Source organism: Prinia subflava, chromosome 12 (assembly GCF_021018805.1).
Source record: "Prinia subflava isolate CZ2003 ecotype Zambia chromosome 12, Cam_Psub_1.2, whole genome shotgun sequence".
Classification (NCBI taxonomy): Eukaryota; Metazoa; Chordata; class Aves; order Passeriformes; family Cisticolidae; genus Prinia; species Prinia subflava.
The window spans coordinates 1,603,512-1,631,305 of record NC_086258.1 but is presented as its reverse complement, the minus strand read 5'-3'; the positions used below and the strand labels follow the sequence as shown (position 1 = coordinate 1,631,305).

Here is a 27,794-nt window from a genome sequence, read left to right as displayed (position 1 = left end):
CCAGGACTGGACAGACACTTGTGGGAAACCAGGTGTCCTCCCACACTCATTTTGTGCTTTACAAACAGGAGTTTAATGTTTAAGTGCTTCCTCTCACTACTTTTAAGGACAAAATCACCCTCCCATCAGATAACACAAATGAAAGAGCTGTCTCAGATCCACCTGAAACCTACTCTCAAACATCTCTTTTTTTTCCGAGGAGCAGTTTTCTCTTTGGCACAATCTATATGAAATAAATTAGAGGAGAAAGACAGTTACTATTGTAGTCTGCTGGATTATATTTAGCTTTGACTATGAATAACACCTCAGTAGACAAAACTTCTCCAAGTACATCCAATTAATGGTGCTGCAGCATTCCATACTGGGGAAGAGTAAGGGACGCTCAAAGTAAAGTTTATTTAAGGTTCCTGTTGTTTGTGTCTTCAGTATTTGCATTTTAGAGACAAGATAAACAGGGACTAAATGATCAAAGCAAAGGAGAAGTATCTAAATTATTAAATATCTGGATTTTTAAATAAAATTGCAATGCTCACAACATGGAAACGAGACGATAAGAAATGGCACTCAGCTCTCAGATGTTGAACACTCCAGAAATAGATGAAGAACTAAAACATATAAAGCATCAAAACCTTTGCTAATGAAAGGCAAGTTAAAAATATCAGCTGCTCTGCCTGCAAGTTAACACAGCTAAAGGACTTAAGTGACTCTAATGGAAAAGCAAGAAAAATGCCCCAGTGGGAGCTGCAACGGTTGTAACTTCATAGAAATAAATCTCCTGCAACAGAATTTAGATGCAAAACTCTCGGGTTTCAGGGGTCTCTTGAGTTTTAGGAGGATGAGCAGATGCCTGTGAAGGTCCTTGGGAGGAGCAGGGATGCACAGAGCCCGTGGTTCCTGCTCCATAACCTGGCAGGGCTGGTGAGTCACCCTCCCGAGCCCGTTATTTCCATGCTGTGGCACCTCAGCAATCAGCACTTGGTGCTCGTTATCAAGCGAGTGCAGGGCCAGGCTGTGTCTGCCAGGAGGAGGTGACACATTCGCTCTCCAGGGCACTGAAGTGCCACAGAACCCAGGGCAGGTGTGATAAATCCTGCTGCTGTGATAGCATGATTTAAGTGAAAGATTCCTCTCCATTACTATATCCTGTAAAAAGGGAAGCTTAAAAAGCATTCTTCTTTACAAGAAGTGTCTGTTACAGCAGTGAAAATGTTTAAGGCTTTTTACTGGCTGTGATAAAAGTGAGGCTGAAGTAGGACACAACCAATTCTGAGACACACAATTCTCCCTGCCTTGACTCCTCCTTAGGACTTGTAACACAAAACCTGAACCCCAGCCCCTCATGTCTGACCAGGAGTTGCCAGAGGTGGATTGAGGACCCCTTTCTGCAGTCACTCCTCATCCAGGTGTGCTCCCAGGGAGAAATCCCAGGCTGAGGAGTCTGGGGGCTCCTCAGGCCCATGGATCTCCAGCTGGTTTCCTCCACGGCTCTCAGTCCCTGTGTGCTCCTTCCAGAGCCACTCTGGCCGTGCCAGGCAGCGTGGGCAGATCCATCTGATGCTGGGAAGTCCCCCTGGGGCTGAGGGTGACATTCACCTCCTCCCAACAGAGCCATTTCCATCCCTCAGTGACTCACAGCCTCTGCTGACACTGAGGGCACCTGGCTCAGATGTGGAATCATCCCTGGGCCAGTGTCCACCCTGCCATCCATCCTCTCCCTATCTCTGAGCCAAAGTGCTCTACCACCCACCCCTGGAGAGCTGCAAATCCTCAGTGTCATCTCTCACCTCACTTGACTTCCCTCTGTGAGGCTCATGACAGTTGTGATTCATCCTGGCCATCTCTTAAAAAATTACTGCCCATTTCCCTCTCTCTAAAAGATGATAAAAAAGAATTACTGGGTAAAACATGAAGCCTTTGTAGCACTTGGGTTTCAAATCAGAGGGATTCAAAGGAGAGGAAGGAATTATATTGCAGTGTATTACCCAAATTCCTCAAAAAGGTGGTAACTGCTTCTTAAAACCAACTGGAACTTCCCTGCCAAGAAATCCAGAGCACTGAGCTGTGACCCAGCCTCAGGGCAGACACTGTCCCCTGTCCCAGCCCTGAGCAGCTCCAGCAGCACAGAGCATTTCCCTGGGCACTTACATCAGTTTTGGACTTGCAGGTCTCTTGCCTGTCCTTCAGCATCTTGTCAAGGACTCCACTCCTGCACCACACATTAAATACAGTTTTCCCATGCTGGTATCCCACTTCCTGGAAAAACAAAATAATCAGGAGAAAAAAAAAGTAATTAATAACTGCCATTAGCATGGAAACAACTGGAAAAAACAGATCTATCACTCAAAGTTTTATTCTTTTCCTCAGGACATAGGAGAAATGATGTTGAAAAATCAAATGGGAAGGACAAAGCAACAAGTTTTGAGAGCCCTGGATCCCATCTCCAGCCCTGGTTCTGGCAGCAGCACTAAACCTCTGGTGTTGTCTCTCCTCTGGTTTTTGGGTGAGGGTTCAGAGCATGGGAGACACTGGGGCTGGAATTCACTTCTCACAATCTACCCCAGCCCCGGGTGGCAGTGATGAAGGGCAGAAAAAGGAGCTGACAGCTCTGCCACTGGCAGGGTCAGGCTGACCCGAAACAACCAGGAGGAGCTGAGCTTCAGGAACTGAGCCACAGCCACCACTGCCCTGGGGCTGTGCACCACAGGGGTTTGACATGAAGAGATTTCAGCTCCTTGGAAAATGCTGGTGCCCATTTCTAGTTCCTGTGAAATCCAGGTACACAGCTGAAATGAACTCCCCCCACGACTTCCCAGTCCCTGAGGATAAAGGAATGCCAGGATTGTCCTTCCCTTTGAGATCAGCACAGTTTAAAGCATCCTTGTGGACAGAAGTTATTGAGCTGTGCTGCAGGGAATGGGGATCCAGGAGGTGCCGCCCCTCCATCCCTGCAGTGCCTCATGCCAAGAACCTGCTCACAGACAATGACACTTTCGAGGAACTGCCCTTCTCTCGGGTTTTATTGCACTGACAAAATTTGCCTGGTGCCTTTACATCTCTTTAACAGCACCATGTTAGAACAGAGCAGGGAAGTGACAGCCCCTGATCTGTTCCTGTGATGAACTACCACACCTCTCTGTCAGTGGATTCCATCAGCCAGGGCTCTCCAGCTGGCAGAGAACAAAGAATTATTTATCAGCAAAGTCCCAGATCCACGGGCAGACAGCAGTGTTTGCCCAGGAGCCAAGAGGCACCAAATATCTCAGAGAAAATATTTACACTGGGGAAATCAGCTGGTGGTCTGGAACAGCTGCTGTGTGTCCTAAGGAGTCTCTGAGAGGAGAATCTGCAGGGCTGAACTGTGCTCCTGGGGTTAGGCAGTGTTTGTTAAGCCAGGACCAGAGAGATCAGTCTGCAGGCTAAGGAGCATCCCAGCTTCTCACTGAAGTGCAATGGAGATTGACCTCAAGGAGTGGTGGTTTTCCAGCCTGGGGGAGGAGCAAAGCTCTGCAGGAGTATCTGGACATGGAAGATGCCTGCATGGCTAAAACAGGCAAAGAATGGAAGGAGACAGTAAAACCACTTCCTTGACAGGAGGCACAGCCAGCATCGCTTTTGCTGCCCTGCCTGAGCAGGAACATTTCTGCTGTGTACACTGGATTACGTCACCAGAACAATTCCCTGCACAGCTGGAGCCAGCTCTGCCCGTGCTGGGCTCTGACACAAACACAACCCAGCACCAGTGATGGTGCCCTGGCAGCACCACTGCTCAACACCCTGACACTGCTGCCACTTCCTGACCCTCTGAGGGCTGCAGAGGAATTGTGGATGATGTTTTTATTCATGGAAGTGCTCAAACGTTAACAGAACCAGGTATTTTCACCTTTCCCTCCATTTCCAGGATTCAAGGCCTCCCTGACAGATTTCTGCAAACCCTTCATGCTACAGGAAACTCCAGGAGGAGGGGCAAGTGAGGACAAAACCCAACCCACACCAATGCCAAACCCCACCTGCCCAGAGCAGCTCAGCCACCCAGGAGCTCTCACTGAGCAGCTGAGCAGGAACTGCCAGAAACTGAGCGAGGCAACCCATCCCTTTCCCAGGTCACTCTATAACCAAGATCACGGACTCAATTCCTGCTGCTAACCCCATCTCCCGGCCGGGCTATCACCCCACAGCATCACTGAGTGTCAATTATTCCCCTGTGCCAGCCCACTGCTCTCAGTGCAGGGCTGCAGCCCGGGGAGGCACTCACGCAGATCTCGTCGAACTTGCCGAAGTCCAGCGTGCCGTAGCGGTCGATGGGCGGCCGGATGTACTCGCAGTAGTCGCTGCTCTTCACCATCTCCAGCTGCCGCACGCAGCACACGTAGGCCAGGCGCGTCTGGATCTCGGCCATGTTCAGCACCTGCCCCACACACACGCGGCTCCTCAGGGCGGGGCCATGGCCCTGAGCTCTGTGTGCTCACACAGAGCTGGCACACGGGGCCCGGGGGTGCCTCCAGCACCTCCAGCTGTGCCCCGGTGCCGCAACTGGACACGAAGTAAAGATGTGCTACTCGAGCGGGCAGAAGAGAATCAGAAGGGTTTCTCTGTATTTACAACTCATCCACCCTTTTTGTAACCCACTGCGCTGAAAAAGGCACATTATTGGTCCATAGGATGGACACCTCTCTCCAATGCCTAAGTAACACAAACAACACCTGGGAGAGAGGTTGTTATGGGAAAGGAATATTGTTTACCCAGCAATGTTTTGGGAAGAAAAGTTATTTACACAAAGCTGATTGGGAAGGGAGAAACTGCTGAAAAGTTTCCCTTGGGAAAGCCAGAAAAACTCTCAGGCTTCAGAAAACGGGGCCCACACCCTGGTGTGGGCAGGCAGGGATGAGTGCCCATGGGCAGCACCACAAAGGGAACTGCCTTCAACAAGCTTGAACCAAGAGTTTTGTTCCAGGATATGGTGAAATATGTATATAACTTAAAGATCTGTGCTGAGGTGAGGGCACAGTGATCCTTCAAGGCAGAAATCAGTGATGCCCCATCCCTGCAAGTGTTCAAGGCCAGGCTGGACAGGGCTTGGAGCCGTGGGATGGAACTGAGTGAGCTCTGAAGCCCCTTTCAACCCAAGCCAGTCTGTAATTCCATGGATCTCTGATCTGTCCAGTGCCAGGGCAGAGACCTTGCAGAATGGCTGAGGTAGACAGGGACCCCTGAGATCACCCCGTCCATCCCTCCTGCCTGGGCAGGGTCGGCTTTTCTTAGACCAGCTGAGCTTTGACCATCTCCACCGATGGAAACTCTACCAGCCTTCTGTTTGGCCAGTATTTCACCACTACTAGTAAAAAAAAGTGTTTTGTGGTGTTCAGAAGGAGTTCCATGTTTCCATGGGTGCCTATTGCCACTCAGGCAGTTGGAATATTTCACTGGCTACTACTGAGACCAATTCCAACTAGGAGGAAGAATTAAAATCAATATTCACTTGGTGGATAGCTGCAGAGCCAGGTAATTTAGGAAATGCAGAATAAGAAACTGAGTTGGCCTGACCACATGCAACAAGAGGAAAATAAAAATAATAAAATCATGCTCTGCAGACCCATGTTTATCAGTTGTACTTAATTACTGCCAAGTGCTAAAATCTCCCTAAATCAGCAGTTCAGAGACATACAGGACAGAAAGTGAACTGGACAGATTTACTACTTTTATGGGTAAAATTAATAAATTCTGACTTTATCAGAACATATGCAGCTCCAAGAAAAGGTTTCTTTGCTCTAAGAATTCTTCCAGCCCCTCCCACATCACTGCCTTCTCTGTGGTGTGAGGGCACTGCTCAGCTCTCTGAACAAGAACTCACAACCAGCAAAACAATGAATCTGGCACAGACTTGGACCCTGAGTCACAGAGGGAATCTCCCCACTTCTCCCACTGCTCTGGAAAACCAGCTGCCCCTCCAGCCCTGCCCCAGTACCTTGACTTTCTCAGCCAGGGGGTTCCACCTCTTCCAGAGCAGCCACCAGCCCGACAGGCAGTCGCCGTAGTTGGTGAGGTCGGTCTCGTCGCGGCTGCCCACGTCGATGGCGATCACCACCTTGGCCCCCATGGACCTGGCCACGTCAGCTGGGGGACAGCAGGTCAGAGCAGAGCCCTCCCTGCTGTGCTCCCAGGGGCAGACACACATCTGGGTGGCTCAGGTGTGTGACCTGAGGTCACAGCCACCCCAGCTGGACAGAGGTGACCATCAGTGCCCATCCCTGCAGGAGCCCAAAGCCAGCTGGATGTGGCACTTGGGGACACGGGCAGTGCTGGGGAATGGCTGCACTCAGTCTCAGAGGGACCTTCAGCCTAATCAATTCTGTGATTCCATAAGAACAGCAGCTCTGCCCAGACCATTCCTGCTCAGGGAGGCTCCATGGGGAGGGAGGGACCCCAAATCCTGCACCAAGCAAGCCCTGAGTGACCCCAGGGTGAGTCCCCACTGCTGGGGGACATCACTGACAGGGGATGTTTTGCCCCAGATCAGTGGAATGACCTGACCCTCCCTGAGGTCACCAGAGGCCCTGTGAGGCAGCAGGGGACAGGGGACACAGCACCAGGGCAGTGACACTACCTTGGGTATGATGGGATAGAGCACATCAAACCCACATCAATTCCAAAAAAAGACCTGGGGGACCTGCAGGGAGAACAAGTGGCAGTGCCTTCGAGAGAGGAGGCAGCAGTGCCAACACTGCAGGGAGAAGGTGACAATGGGAGGAGCAGGACAGGGACCTGCCAGCGAGGAGAGGCTGCGTGGCAGCCTGAGAACAGCTCTGGGATCCAAGAGAAAGATTCACATCTGAAAGTGGGAGAGAAATGAGGCAACACTTCCTACTTCAAGGTCAGTAAAAGGACGAGCTGCAGTCTTTGGATACGGGTGAGGATTTAGGGAAGCGCCAAGGGAGGGAAGAGAAGGACATGAACCTCACAGAATGAATTTGTATTTCTTTCACACCCCCAGAGTCCAAGATAGTTGCAGCTTCCAGAATAGTTTTGCGTAGGAAAACCACAGCTCTGAAGAACCAATTTAGAGGCTTAATTTAGACACTTCTTTAAATCAGATCTGTTCTGTAACTTGGATTTATATTCCTGGGCTTGTTCAGTCTATTGTATTTCCCATCCAGTGTCATGGTCTGTTCTCTGCCCTCTCCAGCTGTGGAGATGCAAGAGGTGCTTTGGTTTGTAATTCAATTCCTGCTTACAAACACAGAGAATGCCAGATGCTGATTTGGGGGATCTATTTCCTGCTATTTCTGTTTCTGGGTTTTAGGTAAATACAGCCCTGATGGAAAAATAAAGTGACAGCGAGATGTAAATGACTTGGGTTGCTCAGGGTGCTTGAAGAGTCTCTGACTCTTTACCCTCCTTACCTGAGCACAGTCACAAACTGCAGTGACCCTGCAGGGCTCTGCTGTCTCAGACCCACCCTGAGCCACCCACCCTGGTGAGTGCAGTGAAACCCGACACAAAACACATCCAAACCCGGCCAGTTCATACCCCTGCACCCTGCTGGGGGCTCAGACCTCATCCCACACCCCTCACCCCTCCTTCCATGGTCCCATGATTCCCCCACTGCCACACGCTCCAGGTGACACCAGCCTGAGCAGCAAATGCTCTTGCTCTCTCAGAATTATTTCTTAATTAACTGGTTGAAGAGAAACTCCGAGGTAGATTGGATGTCTGTGGTTTGATTCCCTTCTCCTTTCTCCCTTCAGCAAGCACTAAAATAATTCAAACTTAGCTGGGAGTTTTATGTGCAGAATTTGGCTATCAGGAAATACTTCATTAAAAAATAGTGTTAATAAAGCCAAAATGAAGGGAACACCCAGGAAACGGAGAGCAAAGACTCCAGGTAACCAGCACGAGATGAAAGGTGTCTGTGAGATTTCTCTGTGTTTTAGGGAAAAGCAGGAGGCCCCAGGCTGTGCCCCTACCTGGCAGGTTGTTGATGTAGCCCCCGTCCATGAGGAGATGGCCATCCTTGGGGTCACACAGCGGGGGCATGTACCCCGACAGGGACATGCTGGCACGGACGTACCTCCACAGGGAGCCTGCGGGGAGGGCACGGCGTTAATCACCCACCATTAATTACTGCCCGCAGGGGGAGGCTGCTGCGCTCATTAAGATAATCAAGAGATAGAGGCTTTCCTCGGAACACTGTGAGGAAGTTATTAAAGCAGTTTATTATTTTCTGTATCATAGTACTGGCTAGGATAAAATGAACTATGCAGACATCAGGTAAAAGCCCCAGAACCCATGGGTTTAAGCCCGTTCCTCAGATTTACTGTGAGATCTCAGCATATTCCTGCTGCAGGGATCACCAGGGCTCTGTGGAGCTGTGAAGGAAAAGGTTTCTCCTGAGGACAGAGGAATTGATAGAACAAGTGCAGCTGGAGTCACTGTGTTCCACAGAGATCCTCAAACACCTGACATTTAGCAGGACCTGAACCTGAAAAATATGAGCTGTAGAATTCCCCAAAATTCTGTTTTCCCTCCTCTGCAACAAGCAAACGTTTTCTCTTGTGAAACCACTGCAAATGCCTGGTGGGGATCATTATCTTCTCTTGGGCCATTTCTGTTGGTGCTGTAAGGAACAGTTACCATCCTTTAAGCTGTTAGAAACAAAGTTTAGTCAAGTAGAAATTGATTGGCCATGTTTCCTGTAAAACATTCTGCTTTAAGGCTATTATACACTAGTTTTTCTCTTAACATTTGCATCAACCAAATTGGGAAGACACTGCATTTCCACAGGCCAAGAGGCTTGTCTGAGAAGTGAATCTTTAAAATATCAGGAGTAAGTGAGCCTTGCAGTAGTAACTCACTGCTCAGTAATTAACTGCTCTGTGCTTTCAACAGCAACTCTTCCCAGCAAATTCCCTGGGAATTGATTTTTTTGTGTGTTTTCTTTTTAGAACAGATAACAGCTCTGTTTCTAATTACAACCTCAGCACTCCTGCTGTTAGCACAGGTTAATACTGGCACATTTGGGGGTTATTATTAATAGTTTTAGTGGAACTTCCACCCAAGGAAAGTGCTGACGTGTGTTACACCTCACAGACCAAACCAAGATGGGAAATGGCAGCAGCTGGGAACTTAATTTATCTCCATTCCGTGGAGACAACCGTAACCATTCTCCAGCTGATTCCTATCCTTCCATTAAACTTCCACGGGGACAAGCAGCTGGCTGGAGTGAGTTTCCTGACCTCAACTGGCTTAACCTGCTGTGGAATGGGAATACAAAACCTCTGAGAAGGGTTAATCCTTTTTCTGCTTGTTTTAGCTGCCCTGATCAAAGCCCAGAGTCCCTCAGCAGCTCCATAACCCCCCTGGAACGGCAGGAATGGACAGAGTGACCTGTGCCAGCCCAAGGACAAACAGAGACGGGGCAGCAAAGGCTGCAGCTCCCCACAGGAATATCTGGGGCACCTGGAGGTCTCCCCTGCAGGCTGAGTCACTGCCCTGTTACCCCAGACTGACAAAAGGCAAAGGCAGGAACACAGCCCAGGCACCTCAGAGCCTCCTCCCCTCTTCACCCAGTGAGAAACAGAAAGGACTGACCACAAATGAGAGCCTAACTCAGCCCCTGCTTCAGGCAGGGTCTGTTCTGGGGGAAGACAGCTTCATTTGGGGGATTTTGAATCATCAAAGGTTTTGGTTGCTTTAAGTCTGATTTATGGCTAAAATACCTGCACTTCACTTTAAGGATGCTTTCAGGACACAGAAAGGTGCCAATGGACCCATTTTCTCCTCAAACAGTGAATGCAGCATCTCATTTAATCCCTCCCCAGAAGCCCTGTCCCTTGTTATCTGTGCACAGCCACAGTTTGGTGCTCAGCAAGTAGCAGAGAAACAAAAGGAAAGACAAATTTCAAAGGTGAGACAAATTTCAGGAATGAGGGTGACCCTGAAGTCTCCCATGATGATTTAAGGCCTGCAGAGGCCATGCCCACACTCACCATCCCTGTGCACCCTCATGGCTGAGGCAGTGATGTCAGTGGTGATGGTGAAGTAAGGAATCCACAGATCCTGCAACAGAGGAGACCCAAATTTACTAAATCTGTGACCTTGACGACACCCTGTGCCTGCCACAGAGCAGAGCAACAACTCTGGACTTTACCAGACACAGCTACAAACACACACCTGCATGGATGGAGGAAAACCCCTCAGTCCTGAGTTTAAATTCATGAATTTGTCTCTCATTCAAAACCAAGGCAGACAAAAATCCTCATGTCCTTCTTGCAGTAGCAAGAACCCCTCGTTCCAGCAGAGTGTGCAGGGGCAGCACTGCGAGCTCCTGACACAAACCAGAGTCACCTTCTGCAGGGTGTCTTTTGTCTTTATTTTAATTTCAGCTGAAGGATGGGGGTCTGATGGTGACTCCCATCCCCAGGGATCCCGAGGCTGTTTGGTGCTGGAGGACATGAAGAACATGATCTATGGCCTCCTGACTGAACAATGGTCAATTTGTACCTCCTGGTGATGGAGCCAGGGCTCATCACTTCAACAGGAAATGCACACCCAACATTTTCTGCAATCAAAGAGGACAACACCAAACTCTGGAGCACTGGCTACGGGAACAAAGAACCCTGCAAGGTAGATCTCCAAGAAGATTCCAGAGATTGCCTGAGATCCTGCAGGGTAACACAACAGTGTGGAGTGTGCAACAGAAGGAGGGTGAGACACAAAAGGAATGGCTAAGCCAAGAGCTTTGGGAGTTTACTCAATGGGGCCAGGCCAAACCACCCAGCCCTGCTCCTGGCAGGGGAAGTTCTCCCTCTGGTTTCAGCTGTGTCTCACCTCCCACCAGCTGGAAAAAGCAAAGGGGAAGGTGACCCCCCAAGTGTGCAGGGCTCTGCTGGAGAGAGGAGAGTTTTGGAAAGTTTCCATGGTGCCTGGTGAAAGGGTAGCTGCCAAGGGGAAGCAGGAGGAGGACTCTGAGTAAACTGAGCCTGTGCCCAGGGAACAGCTGATGCTGCTCTGTCAATCAGAAAACCTGAATCAAGGCTGAAGAGGAAAACCTGCTCTCCCAGGCAGCCTTTGTTCACTGGACACAGTGTCTGGGCTTTCCCCAGCACAGCTTTAATGGGCTTTGAACTCAAACCAAACACAGGTTTGGACTCCAGGACCACTGGAGCTGGAAGTCCTGACCTCACTGGTCAGCCTGAAACTCCTGATGTGATTTCTGTGCTGTTCAACCTGAAATTCTGCACTGCCAAGAAGCAGGGGGATTTCTGGTGAGTTTAATCTCTTCAGCAGCTCTGCAAAGCTGCTGGGACTGTGGAGGGCTCACAAGCACTGCACCAAAATCACAACCCCAGGGTAAATGCCAGAGGAAAGTGGATGGATAAAGCGTGATTACAAGAGAATTGGGGTGGCTCTCCATGCTGAAGATATTCTGAGGATTGCAGTTCTCAGCGCATCAACCACATATTAAGCAAAAACAGGGGAATGGGAAAAGAAGCCTCTCTGACACCTCCTTTCATGTTCCTGCAAACACCTGCACAAAGCTAACTAACCCCAGCCCTCCCACGTGGCAATAAAACCTCACTGCTCAGGGATTGTTCCACTGATTTTGGAACAGAGCATCACTGAAGTCTGAAACAGGACTTCATAAAAGTCTTGTCTGATTCCTCACACCTGAACCCCCAGCTAAGATGATTTACAAGGGCATTTTGGCATGGATATAAGAATTCTGGCATGGAGAATAAAAATTCCCGAGGCTGATGTTCTCACAGAAGCATGGGTAACTCAAGAGGAAAATAGATCTATTTGTTGAGAAATTTCCTTCAAGCACCCTGGCCTGGTTTGTGTGTCCAAGTGCTCCCCGCTGGGCGTGCTCCCTGAGGGTCTCACATGGATGATCCCAGCCTGGGAAGTGCCTGTGGCTGGAAGCAGTGATGGGGTTTTTGTCACCAGGGCCCCTACACGAGCAGTGCTGCAGGAATCAGGAGACACCCACGTCACAAGGGTTGGCAGAGAGCAGATTTCAGAGAAAATGGAAGCCTCCCTTTCAGTGTCAGAAATAACAGCTCAGTGTAAGCACTCCTGCTCCTGCCTCCCATGGGGGAGAGGGGTGAGGACTCGTGTGGGAAGCACAGAGCTTTGAAATTTTAAATTTTTCTAGAGCCATGAGGCTCAGCCCCTTGGGTAGGAAGTTCCCAGGTTTTCCTGGGATCACTGCAGATCCTCCCAGGAAGAAGTGGTTGTGGCCAAGCACAACCCAAACACAACCTCTGCTTGTGAGGCTGTAATTCATTTTTATTGATAGGAATTCCCAGGTAGAAATCATTGCTACCCAGCCAAACCCACCCCAGCTAGGGAGAAAAGATGGATGTTTGCAGTCTGAATGCTTTAAATGCTTTGAGAAAATACTGATTCAAGGTTCCGGGCTCAGCTCCTGTTACTTCCTCAGTCTCCCTTGACCTTGGGGCAGCTCCCAGTTCCAGGACTGGTTACCCCACACTGAGAGGGGGAATTGCAAGGAAGGAATAACTCCCTCTTTCCTGGCTGAGCTACACAACATTTTTCCTTCTTTATCTGCAGGAGTTCTTCCCCCGTGAGGAACCCCTGGGCATGGACTGAGGGCTGTGATGGTCAGCACACATGATGATGCTGCTGGATGCCTCAGGAATAGATTTCTCTTGCACAAAACCTTCCTGTGGCTGCAAGGGAAGGCCAAAATATGCAACTACAGCTGTTGAGATTCCTCAGGAAGGAATCTGCTGCATCTTAAAAAGGAAGTACAATGAACTGACTGCTGGAATCCAAAGCAGGGAGAGACAGAAACAGCCTCCAGTTGCACCAAGGGAGGTTTGGGTTGGATAGCACGAAAAATTTCTTCATGGAAAGGGCGGTCAGGCATTGGAACAGCTGTCCAGGGAAGTGGTGGGATCAGCATCCCTGGAGTGCTCAAAAGCCATGTGGATGTGGCACCTGGGACTGGGGTCAGTGGTGGCCTTGTCACTGCTGGGGGAATTGCTGGGCTCAGGGATCTGAGGCCTTTTCCAACCTTGATGATTCCAGGACTCTCTAAAACCTGCTTGTCTCCAGCACCATCCCCTCTGCACAGCAAGCTGCTACTTTAAGCCACATGATGATTAATCACTTACTTTCATGCTTGCATTTAGGTAGGGAATGTTTTGGATTATTTTTACCAAATATATTTAAAGTATATACAGTGTTAATTTGCTACATGATCTTTCATCACAAGGATGCAAACACAGGAATAATTTGGTTAAAATTGCCAATCAGGTGAAATTCCAAGGGTACCCAAACACTCTCTGAGCTGGGTAATGTAGGAAGACAAACATTTATAATGTGCTTCACAATCTGCTGCTGCTGAGGGACGGGGAGAGGTGGATTCCAAAGGTGGCTCTTGGCTCAGGCGGATCACACAACACCCAGAAACTACAAAAAGGTCACCAAGTGCAACCAGGACACAAAGGACTCTGCCATTATTGCAGCTTTCAGTAGGCTGCTCAGAAAATCTCACTCCAGCTTCAAAACTAAAATTCAAAAGAGCCAAACCCATCACAACCCAATTCAAGCCCTTCTCTGGTGTGCCCTGAAGGTCTCTGAGACATGATTTGCAGAAAAATAATGATGAAGCAGTCTCAGCTGTTCTTCTTCAGAGTCACAATTTTCACTTCTTCTCTCAGACAATGAGATCCATTTGTCAAACTGAAATAGCTACAAATAATCTACAGTTTGTGTTTTCTAAATCCAGCAAAAAGAACAGGCTCCTTCCTGCAGTCATGGACCACCACATTCTTGGTTTCACCACATTTTCAGTCACCCAACAGCTCCAGATTTCCATATTAGCATGGAAAAAAGCTATTTCTGCTGCAATAGAACACAGGGACACAATTTCCTATCCATAAGGTTAATAAAGAACTTACCTCTATCTGCTTATCTTTAAAGATGCTGTTGATGCTGCTGTTAAAAGCTGCTCCAGAAAACATAGAGGTTATTGGGTAAGTCAAGTCTAGAATAGTCTTAAACACCGAGTTCATAACCTAAAAAGGAAAAAGAAAAGGCATTTCAAAGGTACACACAGGCCAGAATCCACAGGAATATGTGCATTAAGGCTGCAATTCCAGAGATATCACATTCCAGAGTTTAGAGCTGACATGCTGGAAGCATCACAAGTGCAGAAAGTGTTGAGGGCACAGAAATACAACTGCAAAATCTACAACTAGGAGCTCCTTGCGTGTAAATTTATATTTAGTAAAGCCCAAAGCAGAAGCAAGCCCTGCAACAATGAGCATTGCTTCCCCTGTGCCCCAAACCAGCCCCACTGCAGTGTGCCCAGCACAGGCCTCAGCACAAGGCCACGGATGGTGCAGCTCCATCCTTCCTATTTTTTTAATTAAAAAATGATGTTCTGAGTTGTCTTCCTCTTCACTGTCCTTCCCACAGCACCTGTGGGGATCAGGGGTATGGGAAGGAAACCATAAATCCATGGCAGAGGAATTGCTTCATCCATACCTTCTCATTTGGGGATCACACCTCATTTTTCTCCCAGACTTAAAGCTCTTCTCTGCCTCAGTGGAAACACTTGGAAAATCATTAGATTTTTTAAAAATTAGAGGATCTGGGATTCTCTGGCACTCCAACAAGGCTCAGTCAAGCCCATGTTACAGAGCTTTAAACACTTCTTATGGAGCAGGGTCAACTATTTGTCATTCCCAAAGTCAGTTATTGGGATGTAACCAGCATTTAACTGCTACAAACTCTCAGCACCAGCAAGGGAAAGCAAACCACACCAGATTTCTTAACCACTACAGGTCCCTGCACACCAACCCTTCTAACACAGAGATCCTGGAATTAAGCTTTCATTGGTTCCTTTTTTCTCCCATTTCAACAGCATTATTATACCTGTGTACTGACCTACAAGAGAAAATGATGAAAATCCCTAAACTTTATGGCATTGTGGCCACAGTATTTGTGCATAACCAGGTTATTGCTGTCAAATCCTAAAAAATCTTAACAAAATTCAGTGTTTGATATACTACATCATAGTCAAAATATGAAAGAAGACCACAAAACCCAAATAATTCCTTTCAAATTAAATAGGTTTTCGCTGGATGAAATATTTTCTCTCTCTGCATTTCTCTGTAAATCTCTCTCTATAAATTTCTCTGTAATTTAACAAACAACTTCTCAGAGATCAGGGCATCCTTCCCAGGCAGACACACGGAACAGCCTCAAACCTGCCAGCTGTTAAAGCAGCTGTGAGCAACATCTGGCCTTGGCTTTACTCTGGCAGTGGTTTAAAGAGCAGCAGGATCAGCCTACATTGTCATGTCCAGCTGCTTTCAAATTTCTATCAGGGATCTGCCCAGAGAACACGAGTGCAGGGATAAAAAAAGATCATTAAGAACAAGGATGGGAACAGGAAATGTGGGAGAATGTAAAAGGCTGAGCACAAACCCACTGATGAAGCATCGGCTTCATTCACATCCTCACTCTGGGTTTGATGTGGTGAGGACAGCGTGCCAACCTAACTATAAACTGCAACCCACAGCTTCAGAGGGAGATGGAATTAGTGCTGCACCTAAAATAGGGATCAGGTCTCTTCAGAATGATTAAATCAGGGGAAGAGGCATCTACAAAGAGCCCTTTATTTAATACTGAAGAAAAATCTCTCCCACTCAGCACCAGCCATCGGGCTTCCCTTGTTGCAAGTGATATTTATAATGCTGAGCCTCCACATTTCTCCTGATCCTGACAGCAATCTTGCCCATGGACAAAATACTTCTAATTAACAGTTATTTCTTAATATTCTCATTTCTCAGAGCTGGAAGATGGCCTTTAGCTGAAGCTGATGGCCAACAGCCTCCCTCAGCCTTCCAGGAATAGCTGCAACCACCTCCTGTTCCCCAGATAAATTCAGTTAAAGATCACCCTCTGGAGAGCAGGTAGAGCCTTCTGGCTCCTGCTCCACTTTACCAGGAGCTATGGGATCAGCTCCAGCAGCTCCAGGAGTTTCATCCCCTGCCACCACCAGGATGGGAATCCCAGCCCTGAGCCAGCTCTGCCAGTGCTCTCAGAGTTTGCAGGTCATGGAATCATGGAATTGTTTGGGTTGAAAGGACCTAAAAACTCATCTCATTCCATGAGATGTCCTGCCATGGCAGGGACACCTCCCACCATCCCAGGATGCTCCAAGCCCCAGCGTCCAACCTGGCCTTGGGCACTGCCAGGGATCCAGGGGCAGCCACAGCTGCTCTGGGCACCCTGTGCTAGGGCCTGCTCACCCTCCCAGGGAAGAATTCCTTTCCCAAGTCCTCATTGACTTCTCATGAACTTTCATTTCTACAGCTCTGCTGCAAGATGAGCTTTCTTTTTAAAAAAGACCTTTAATCCTAAAATATTTTTTAAAGTGACCGTAGAGTATAAAAACCTTCAGCAAGGAAGGGACAAGATTCTGCTCACAGAGCAGAAGGACAAGAGCAAAGACACGTGATGATGGACATGAGCAATTTTCATCTCTGCCTCTTTTGTTCTTTGATGCAGCATTGCGGAAAACTGGTGTGAAAAGCCAGTATAATCCCAGGATTTTTCAATGTTCCTGACTGTAAAAAAACCCAAAGATTATGGGAAAACTTAAGCAACAACAAAAATTTCAAACAGATTCAGTATTTTCTAAACTCCTCAAAAGATCATGGAGTGCCTTCTCAGCATTCATCTATACAGTTTCAATAAGACAAGGAAAGGAATTCACACAGGAAAAAAGTTAAATCAATAAAATAAAAATATAACTCAGGGCTGGATGAGAATTGGCATGACAGGGAAAAAAAACCAAACAGGACTAATTTCTGGCCAGCTCAGCTCATTAAAGCACAGGCTCTCCCAATGTACAAAGAGAGCAAGGTCAGAGGCAGAACCTCCCGACTGTGTGGGCAGAACCCCCACATTTATTTGAGCTGTCAGTGCCACCAGACAGTGACAGGCAGTAAATGATGGCAGTGTCCCACCTCATTCCCACTAGGAGCAGGGTTTTAGCCCCACACCATCTATAACTGTGTTCCTTTCAGAGAATATCCCATCTTTGTGAAATATTTCTACTTTGAGATATTAATCCTCCAATTATAAAAACCAACAATCTGCAAACACTAAAGCTTTGGCTTGTTTGTTCTGCTGGTAAAATAGAGGTGCAGAAGACACACAGAGACAATAAATAGTAACTAATCCGACTGGGAATTTTCATATTTCCCCCTTTATTTTGACAAGAGTAATTTATTTCTTTGCTGCTTCATTAGATGCAGAAAACATATCCCATTAAAAATATCCCTTCTCCCAGCACCAAGTGTACAGCTAGAGAGATGCCGATTTCTAAAAATACCAAAAAGAGAAATAAATGCAGGACAAATGCAGCATTCAGTCTGATGGAGTAAAAAGGCAGATAAGCAAAGTTCAGAGTTAATTCATCCATCCCAATAAAGACATTTCCCAAGTGGCCCCAGGCTGCAGAAGCCAGGCTGCACTCAGCAATAACCTTCCCCAGCACAGGCTCACAGCTCCAGAGGAGCAGGATCAGCAGGTCCTGGAGCAGGGAAATGCTCCAGCCCTTCTGCCTGGCTGCTCCTGGGGCATCTCCTGCACAGCCACCACCGAGGCTGGGGACAGCAGGGAAGGTCCCATTTGGGACATGGGAATTTGGGGGTTATCTGGGAGATGTTTCAGCTCTCTCACACTCAAGTGGATCTTCCAAGAATCCCCAACAGGCCTCTTGCCTGTTTCACATACTGGGACTCCTTCTTCCCCTCTCCCTGCTCAGTATTAACACCATACAGGAGTCAACACCTCAGAACAGCCACTGATAAAGGATTTCTAATCCCCCAGACTCTCTGCACACTGTGATCTTGGAGAGGGATTTCATGGCTCTCTTCAGCTTGCAGCCATTCTGCTGGACACTGCTGGTACCAGTGGGAAGTGCCTGAAGCAGAGCAAGCTTTGCTTTTGTCCTCCTCAAACCCTTGGACGATTTCTGGGTTGGACCTGCAAGAACACTCATGGAAGTCCTCAGGAAAATCCATTCTTCATTAATAAATTAAATGTTTGCTCTAACAGAGGTCAATCACTTCTCCCACTACTTATCTGCAGGTTTCAAGGCACCAACACCTGAAACAGCCCCAGGCCAAAAATTGCCTTTTACCTTGTGAAACATTCTCTGAGCTTCTGCAATTTGTGCCCAAAAGTTAATCAACAGATTAAATGCCTTCATTTCACCTCTAACTATTCCTGGTAAAAGTGACTGTGATTCCAGCTCTGGCAAGCTCCAGAGTGGGAACACAGTTCTGCGAAGCCCAGGAAACATCTCCAGCTCTGCCTCATGCCCTGCACAGGGGAGACCTGATAAACAAGAAGGGAAATGCTCAGAGGAAAATTCCATGGCTGTAGCTTCACCAGGAGCTGGGAGAGAGGGCAGAGAGCCCCAGAGTGCTGGTGGCTGGAAAAGCACAACAGGGAGGCATCAGCACCCACTCAGATGCTGCCCTGGAGGCACAAGGTGGAAAAGAGAGAGCAAGGTTAAAGGGATGTCTGACACAATTCAGTGCAGTTGGTTTTATGTCTTTAATCTTGAGCCTCCCTCAGGTTTGTGATTCCAGCAAACTGCTCTGGATCATAAACAGTTTATGTTTTGGGTGCTTCCCAAGCCAACCAGGCACAGGCAGTTCTTAAATAAAAAACATAAAATCCATATTCTTCTGGCAAGCAGTGATGGGGAGGTGAATCAGTCCCACAGTGCTCTGCCCACCAGGACAGCACAAACATCCCAGGGCCTCAATCTGGATTTTAGCACCTCAGACAATCCAGATTCCAACAGACAGTTTTTGTTGCAAAGCCATGGCAGATTAGAAGATCCTTGGGAGACACAAACAGTGCCCATATGCCAATGACAGCGTCCTTTTTCCCCCTGAAACCCAAGACTCTTAATCTCATTTATAATATTCCCATGTTGCTTCACTTTCACTAAGAAAATCTACAGGAAAATGTGAGTTTCATGTGAAGAATACAAAGCTGCCACCAGCAAACTTCAGAAATAACCTCACCTTCAGTCAGTCTGAACCAGAGTTACCTGGGACAGTTTTCATCCAACATCTGATCAATAAATAAAACCAAGGCCAGGCTGGATGGGGCTGGGAGCACCCTGGGACAGTGGGAGGTGTCCCTGCCCATGGCAGGGGTGGAATGAGATGATCTCTAAGGTCCTTTCCAACCCCAACCAATCTTTGATCCCATGATGAATAAACTCACCCCCTGAAGTCACTATTTAAAACAATGTTCCCAAACTTGGGTTAATTTTGAAAATAAGTTTTGGTTTGTGCTAAATATCAAAAGTTAGGAATTTCTCCTGACCCAGAGTCCCAGTGCTGTGGAGTGCACAGGCAGGACCAGGAGTGACACACTTGGGAGTTATTTAGAGAAGGATTACCTCTATCACTCAGTTCCACTGACACATGACAGCATGTGAGAAAGAGAGAGAATTACACAAAAGAGAAACACATTTGTTGAAAGCTGGAAAGGAAACAGGTCCCAGCACATAAAGGAGAAGGTAAAACAAGATAACCACAGGAGAGCACACTGAAACAACATCGCTGTGCATTAACAGCATGACCAGGATTCGTGCAGAGCTAAGCCAGGCAGCTGCCTCCTGACTCCTTGGACATGAAGCAGCTTTTCCAGGTGATCCATCACTGCCAGGCAGGGCTTGTTCTGTGGCACAGACACCGAATTGCAGGAGGCTGCACCTTCCTGGGGTGCTGCTCGTGCCCTGCTGTGCCTGGGCCTTGCTCTCCCTGAGGAGGGAGGCACAGCTTTCCAAGGGGAGGGAATTCAGCCCTCCCAGGGAGGGAATGCAGCCCTCGCAGTGCTTACCATGGCCCACTGGCGAGCCTTGATCCTCATCTGGTTGTAGCTGCGCTCCTCGGCGTACAGGGCGCTCATGAAGGCGCCGATGGATGTGCCCCCGATCATGTCCACGGGAATTCCAGCCTCGATCAGTGCCCGGATAACGCCCACCTGGGAGCAGCCCCTGTGCCCAGGGAGGGAGAGGGAAAGAAAGGGAGACACTGTCAGCCAAAGAGTCACTGAAGGAGTGCACAGACTGGTGATGAATGGAGCCTTCTGAGGAAGCCGAGCCCGCGCCAGCCGAGCTGCCAATCTCTGCTAAACAAGCCCCAGTGCCAGGAACAAACACTATGAATGCAGGAATCCTCCCAGAGGATCCCAGGGAACACAACCACACAGCCTGGAGCAGTGGGAAAGGCAGGGGGATGGAAGCAGCCAAGAGCTGAGGGGGGACAGGTGAGGGGAACGTCAGCGTGGATTTGAGGGAGCAGAATCTGCTGGGTCCCCCCAAAGCACCCAGGAAAGGCTGGAGCTCAGGGCCCTTCCCACGAGTTTCTTTCCCAGTGATTCTCCACAGAAACTGAGCCAGTGTGGGGTATTGGGAGGGGGCACCACATGGATTAATAATGAATTTGAAGGTGGAAACAAAAGCAAGCAGAGACAAACAGTGATGAGAGGGCAGAGGCTGAATCTGCACACAAAGCCAGGAGAGAGGCAGATGGGGAGGCAATTTTTAAGGATGATACAAATTCATTTAGGAGAGTAAATATTCCTTGATTTCAAGTGCAGAAGGAATTCTGAGCAACAATGGAGTCAGGTGATAAACAGCAGATGAACCTCAGTGCTGATGGGACAAGAGGAAAACAGAAGCAGCAACGCCCCTGCAGCAACCAGTTCTTATCCAGCTCTGCTCACATGGATTTGGGAACCCCTGGGAATACTGTCTGAAAAATATTAACCTACAGTGCAAGTTCAAGTGGCACATCAAAGAAACCAGAATAAAACAGAAAACATAAGAACACACATGTAGGATGGGCCAGCACTAAGAAAACCACGAGCTTCTCACCCAAAAAAAGGAGCAGAACTAAAAAACTGCAGAAAGAAGCACAAAAGGTGACCAGAATATGGGATGGACCTCACATGAGGAGAAAGTAAACTCAAATCACTGACTGGGGAAGGTCCTGACTGATGGGAAACATGCAGGGCCAGCAATGATATCACCATGCAGAGATTTTAATGGAAAGGAAAGAATTTGCAGACAGGTGTGTACATAGAGCACAAACATGGGGAAGCCGCTGTTACCACATGCTGGAGAGGTCAAACCACAAATGGATTTAAATGTGGAAAGGATGAATCAAAGGTAAAAGGCTGTCAGTGGCTACTAAACACGACAGAGGGGAGGTGCAAGCTGGGGTTCAGGAGGCTCAGAAGCCGCTAACTGCTGCCAACACTCGTTTCTGAAGGAGTCACTACTCCCCACCATCAGAAATAGAGAGCAGAGGTGGGACATTTGATCAAATCTGACCTTTTATCCCCTAATGGGAGAGGGATCCCTGTCCATCCCACAGAACCATTACAGAAGCACAGAACACTGCAGTGGAGGCAAATTGCTCTTCCAAGCAGTCCAAAGCTACAGCCTCTGCTTTCAAACACTTTGTTCAGTGAATAAGAAGCATTTTTGATGAGTTCATCCCACCTGGATGGATGCTTTGCAGTCTAGGCCATAAAACAGTAAAAAATCATCCTCTTCCTCTTTTCATCCCATTTTCTGTCCCCCACAGTTTGCTCTCTTTCCATCTTCCTTCCCCTTGCTGTTTACATCCTATAAATACTTGCTAACAGCTGCCAAGTCCACCGTAGGTGTCATTTGGCCAAGCTATGCTGAACACATTCTTTCCATCCAAATAAATCCCCTCCAGCTGCTGAAATGCTTTGGGACAGGTTTGGGTTATACTGGGTGTAAATGACTTCAATGACAGATCTGTGCTGCTGCAATCCAAGAGCAGAAAATGGCTCATTTTGCTTTCCTTTCCAAATTCCCCTTGCCCTCTTGTTCTACTGTTTCTTCCCATAAGATCCCCTGAGTTAAAGGGATTATACTTTTATCCTGCCCATTGTTTTTAGGCTTTTAGAGTGCAGCTATTTTTGCACTCTGCTGCTCGTGCCTGGCACTTCCCATTGCCTCAGCCCCGATATTCCAGCAAGGAGCAGACCTTTCCCTGCACCTCCTGCCCTCTGCAGACAGCCCACATCAGGGGCCTGTCTTAGTGCACGTGAAGTACCTTAAAGCATTTCCTGCTTTAAGGAAGGACAAGTTTAAATAGGCCATGAGTAGCTGCAGACTGGATTCCCTCCCTTTAACTGTTTCTCCTGATTCACACATCCATAAATACAAAGGGTTTGATGTGCACACTCTGGATTTGTTCCTACTTTGCTGCATGATGCTTTTGAATGAATAACAGAAGATCTGTATCAATTTTATTAGCAAGTCATCCCCTCCTCCTGCATCCAGAGCCCCTGCCAATGTCCCACTAATGTGACAGCCACAGATCTCCAACAGATTCACTGATCCCAAAGCAAGATGGGAATCAAAGTCCTTTTCTTGCCTGTAAAAGGACCTCCCATAAGCTGCCTGACTAAACTGTTTCATTTATGCACAACCACAAAGCTGATTCTTCCAGCTCCAACACCCTGAGCAGGAGCATTCCTGGAATTTGCAAACTAAATCCTGGAAAAAGACAAATGTGCCTGAGCCCCTCCTTTCCTCCAAGTACCACCTGACCTCCTGAAAGATAGAAATGGGGAATTTTTCCCTTCTCCCTGCAGCTCTAGGCCATCACTGCCCCAGCAACGCTACTACACGGAAGTTGACTTCTCAACAGCTCCTTGCAGCTGGCTCTCTCCTGGGCACTTCTTCAGCACCACAAACACGGGCAGGCTGCCCAGGGAAGCGTGTGCTGGTACCGGCGCCCTGCCAGGCACTCACATCCCCTCTGACAGCATCCCTGGGCTCCCACTGAGCTGCACTGGGCAGCTGCAAACTGGAGAGGAAAAGAAATTGAAGCCAGGAGCAAGATCCATGTTAACAGCCAGAGGACTAGTGCAGAAAAAAAAAAAAAACAGGGACTGTGCACTTCTTGTAATACAGACCCAATTTCACAGGGGACATGTCCTGGTTTAGGGAAACGTGGAAATACAAGTGCTGGGCAAAAGGAGAACAAAGGGAGATGGCTCGTGCCAGTGCTGTACCTGCACAGCAGTGACAACACGGGGACAGGGAAAACCTCCCGGTGACACAGAGCTGGATGTCACTCACTGCAGAGGAAAGGGACAGGGGAGTGCAGTTACCTGGGAGGAAGGAGCCCCCAGAGAGGGGATGCACACACAGCACGTCCCTGGAGCTGCACATGCAGCTTCCCTCACCCTAGAGCTGCCTGAAGGAGCAGCTGCATGGAGCACCTCCCCTGCCAGGACTAAGTGCCAGTGACAAGTGGCCTAGGAACACTGACCTACAAGATGACTTTCAAATCATTTCTATCAGAACCCAAAAATTTGCCCAGGAGGTGCAATCAGCATCTGAACAGAAACTCTTTTTCATTGTATTCAGAGCCTAGGACAGGCCTGATTCATTAATGCCCTTGGCAGAGAGAGCTGAACCAGCATCACCCAGCTCCAGCAGCAGCTGGAGGCCAGAGCCAGGCTCTGTTCTCAGCCTGACCTGAGCAACACAAAGCAGGGGCTGCTCTGGCATCAGCTGCCCCATGTGCTGCTTTCTGCACTCACCAAATCGTGACCCCTGTGCTGAGTGAGCCTCCAGAAGCTCTGCTGGCTGAACTCCAAGCACCATTCCTTGTTTACCACTCATGGTCACAAAGAGGTGACTTGGTCTGGTCAGCTGGACAGGAGGAGACTGAGGGGAGACCTCACTGCAGTTACAGGTTCCTTGTGAGGGGAAAAACAGGGGCAGCTCTGATCCCTTCTCTGCACGACCAGGGACAGCACCCAGGGCATGGCTGGAGCTGGGCCAGGGCAGGCTCAGGCTGCAGAGCAGGAAAGGTTCTTCCCCCAGAGGTGCTGGCACTGCCCAGGCTCCCCAGGGAATGGGCACGGCCCCGAGGCTGCCACAGCTCCAGGAGCCTTTGGACAGCGCTGCCAGGGATGCCCAGGGTGGGGTTGGTGGGGGTCTGTGCAGGGACAGGGGCTGGGCTGGGTGATCCTGGTGGTCCCTTGCCATTCATGGGGTTCTGTGATTCTGGGAAAGAAATGACCACAAAGCAGGGAGAGGAGTTATAGGGTTGGAGACCTGCTTCCCTAAATACCTCAGCCCAGCACACACAGAGAGTTGAACCTTTCTGCCAGAAGGTCTTGCAGGAAAATTCCTGCTGCTGAAATGAGCCCTTGCTTTCATCCCCTGGGGAAGTGCTGCTGGCATGTGACTGAAATGCATGAAGGCCAGAGCAGAACTGATGAAAGCAAAATTCCCCTGCGAGCCGTGCATGTGCCAGCTCTGCACGTGCTGCCAGAGCTGGGATTAATCCTGCTCAGGAGAAGGCAGCAAATGCAGCAGGATATCCCACATCAACGTGCCAGCAGGAAGGCAGGCTGTCCTCCCTACTCAGGGGCTGAAGGAAACACAATCAATACAAAAACAGTATTTTGTGCACCAGTATTTTCCCCAGGAGCCACATTTAACACACCAGCAGGATGCTGCCTGTGCTTGAAAGAACAACCTGGCAGCAGCCAGAGGGGACACTAAGTTTTCAGACCATGGCTAAGGGGGCAGCCAGTCAAGGCTGCAGCTCAACCACCTCCAAAGTCCATGTCAGCTTCAAAAAGGAAGCTGGATTCAAAGAGGAATGCAGCCCAGGCATTCAGCCTCACCAGCCCCCATCTCTCCTTCTGACTGACTCAGCAGCAGGAAGGAGATCTCCCTGAATGCTCTGAAGAGATGATGCTTCCTTTGGCTAAAGAAGGATTAAGGCCATGGCTGCTGCAGAGCTCTCCTGTGTCACCCACCAAAGCCTCCCCAGAGTGGGACACAGCTTCCTGCCCCTCTCTCCTGATGGAGTTACTTGGCAAAAGAGGCAGAAAATAGAGAAGTTGTCAAGGGAGCTTTATCAAGCTCCATTAGAGCCCAACAAACCTGAATTAAGACACCCTCAGAATCTTAAAACTCCTGAAGCAGCAAAGCCATAAAAACAACTTTTCCCTGGAAGGGTTGTCCAGCCCTTCACAGCCTGCTCAGGGCACTGGTGGAGTCCCCAGCCCTGGAGGGCCACATGGATGTGGCACCTGGGGACAGGGGTTAGTGCTGGCCTGGGCAGTGCTGGGGGAACAGTTGGACTCAATTATCTTAAAGGTCTTTTCCAACCTTAAAAATTCTGCAATTCTATGAATTTGTATTTACCACGTCCATTTTGGAGATGTGCAAAAAATGCCTTGGGCAACCACTCCCCCAACCCTGCTCTGAGCACAGCAGAAATAAACTGAAGGTGCCTGAGCTTCCAATCCCACAGGACTGGACAGCACATCCTGAAATCCACCATGTCCAGCACACAGAGATCCCCTGGCACTTCAGGGACCACGATCCCAAAACTGGAGCTGGTGAGTGAGCCTGCAGCTACAAGCACTCCAGAACCATTAACTGAGGGGTGCTGGTGGTTCCAGATCCTTCTTGGAGTCATTGTGGAGGAGTTCTTTGTACAAGGGTGAGTGGAAATTGGATGTTGTTTATGTGAAGAGCTATACGGCTTGGCATCAGGAAAGGTGACATAAGGAAAAGCCTCTTCTTTACATAAACAGCAGCATTTTTTGGTGTGTTCTGTGGCTGATCCTGGCATTGAGTGGTTCAGTCACTGGCTCAGAAATTGAGCAAGTCTGCTACAAGTTGCAATGGACTATCTCCAATTGGCACCTTGGAGCTTTTGCAGCAGCAGCAATATACCCAAACATTGCTTTGAAATCTAATCCTAGTTATATCTTTCCAATAACATTATTTCCCAGCTTTCCCAACCATAAAACTTCCCAGCATCATAAATCAGCCAGAATTATTGCAGTGATTTTCTGCCAGCTCCAAAGGAGCACAGAAACCAGACCCCTGCATTTCTGCAGCCGAGGTTCTACGTGACCACTTAAGGAACTTTCCAACCTTGACAACATTAATTAACTGATTAATCAACTAATTTCTAAGCTAAATAGAGGGAATAACCCCACATTACTGGATTCTCATCCTACCATCCAATAATCAGCAGGATCTCTCCCAGCAGCTGCCCTGGAGGAAGCTTTTTCCCTTCCACAGCCCACACATATTGATCCAGAGACCTGAATTTTTCTTGTCTTCCCCTCCATTAACAACAATCTCATTCTGTCCTCCCACTTAGCCTTGCCCTCAGATTCCCACCAACTCCTTAAGCCACAGCTCAGAGCCATTTCCCTCTGGCCTTGCCATGCTGCAGCGATCACACCCTGTGCCGGGCAGGCACATCTGGCAGAAAAAGCATCTCCTATTTATCACAAGCCCAGTGAAATCCCCTTCCTGCAAGAAAATCCAAATACAATGTCCTTTTATAGCCCTGATCTTGTTTCTGCTTTATACACTAACTTTAGAACAAGCTTTAAACAAAGAGATTTGTGCCTGACAGAAATAAATGAGCAGAATGTGTTCAGCCCTTCCAGGAGAGCTGTCAGGGCCACCCAGCCCTGGGGTGTGAAGGGATAGAGGAGGAAGGCATTGGAGGGGAGAAAAAGCACAAAATAGTTGAAGTAAATTATAAAATGCACCAAGGTTTTGTTTTGAGCTCAGCTGGCAGCAGCACGCTTGGAGAAGGGCACAGGAGCAGGGAAGGGGCTGAATGATAAACTGCACCCACTTGGGAATGTCACAAAATCCTGTCTCTTACTCTGAGCCAAGGAACAATTCAGTTATCATCTCCAAAGGAACATAATTTCTCTGGAAAACAAATATATCCTCCTTCCCCAGCCCTCTGAGACTTATTTATTAAAGCCTTGGAAGAACCCATTCAGAGCACAACATCTGGAAGCTGCAGAAATAAGATCAAAGCACTTTAGAGAATATAACTGAGAATTTACTTTTTCTTAACAGGAAAGCTCACTGCCCAGGTAGGGCTGGACAGAGATTCCCCAAAATCACAGCAGTGCAAGAACCTGTAAGCACAGGGACCTGCCAACAGAGCTTTACAGCTGCTCTGTGAGAAGTGAACACAGCACATGCTTTTACATCTGATAAAAAAGGTGCAAAGCCAGCAACAAGAGCTGACCCACAACCCAACCACTTCCTTGCTTAATTTCACCTGTTTATCAAGGCACTGCTGTGAATAAATGAGTTTGGTGGGGAAGACTGGAGATCAGGACAGGAGAGTCCAACTAAACCACCTGCAATTAATTTTAGGGTTTCTTTTAAAGCAGTAACTTTGAAGTTGACGACTCCCAAGCTCCTGCAGCTTGGAGGGTTTAATAGAAGCTGGTATAACCTTCAACCTCCATGGCAGATGGGAGCAAATGAGCAATTACAGAGGTGCTGCAGATGGGAAAAGGAAAAATCAGATCATTAAGCATTCCATGGGTGCCAATCCACATGAACACGGCTTTTGTGATGACCCAACTGCTACACAACCCTCTCAGCAACTGGCATTGAGGTCTGGGAACCTGGGAGCAGCCACAGGCTCTGCCTTTCCCCTGCTCACTGGAGGCAGAGCTCTGAACTGCTGCACAAGCACGAATGAAGCCATGAGGAGCGCTGGGGATGGTCCCTCCCTGCAGAAATGCAGGCAGAGCCTCTCAGGAGCAATTAGGCTGCAGCCTCTTCCAACCATCTGCAAACACAGAGCCCGAGGCCCTCAGAGGAGCTCCCAGCCACGTCTCAGGAGCTTTGCTCAACAACAGTAAATACA

At 48.5% G+C, this 27,794-nt stretch overlaps 1 protein-coding gene across 2 annotated transcripts in view; it reads right to left on the bottom strand.

Annotated features, from left to right (window-relative positions):
- The window catches only part of PNPLA7 (patatin like phospholipase domain containing 7), a 130,178-nt gene that overhangs the window by 8,263 nt on the left and 94,121 nt on the right, over positions 1-27,794 (bottom strand). For both annotated transcript variants that reach the window (XM_063409725.1, XM_063409726.1), the window contains exons 27-33: positions 19,912-20,068; positions 13,926-14,042; positions 9,984-10,053; positions 7,962-8,078; positions 5,963-6,111; positions 4,253-4,405; positions 2,146-2,253 (exon numbers count right to left, since the gene is read on the bottom strand). In XM_063409725.1, the coding sequence (XP_063265795.1) occupies positions 2,146-2,253; positions 4,253-4,405; positions 5,963-6,111; positions 7,962-8,078; positions 9,984-10,053; positions 13,926-14,042; positions 19,912-20,068 (871 nt within the window). The remainder of the gene's footprint in view (positions 1-2,145; positions 2,254-4,252; positions 4,406-5,962; positions 6,112-7,961; positions 8,079-9,983; positions 10,054-13,925; positions 14,043-19,911; positions 20,069-27,794) is intronic.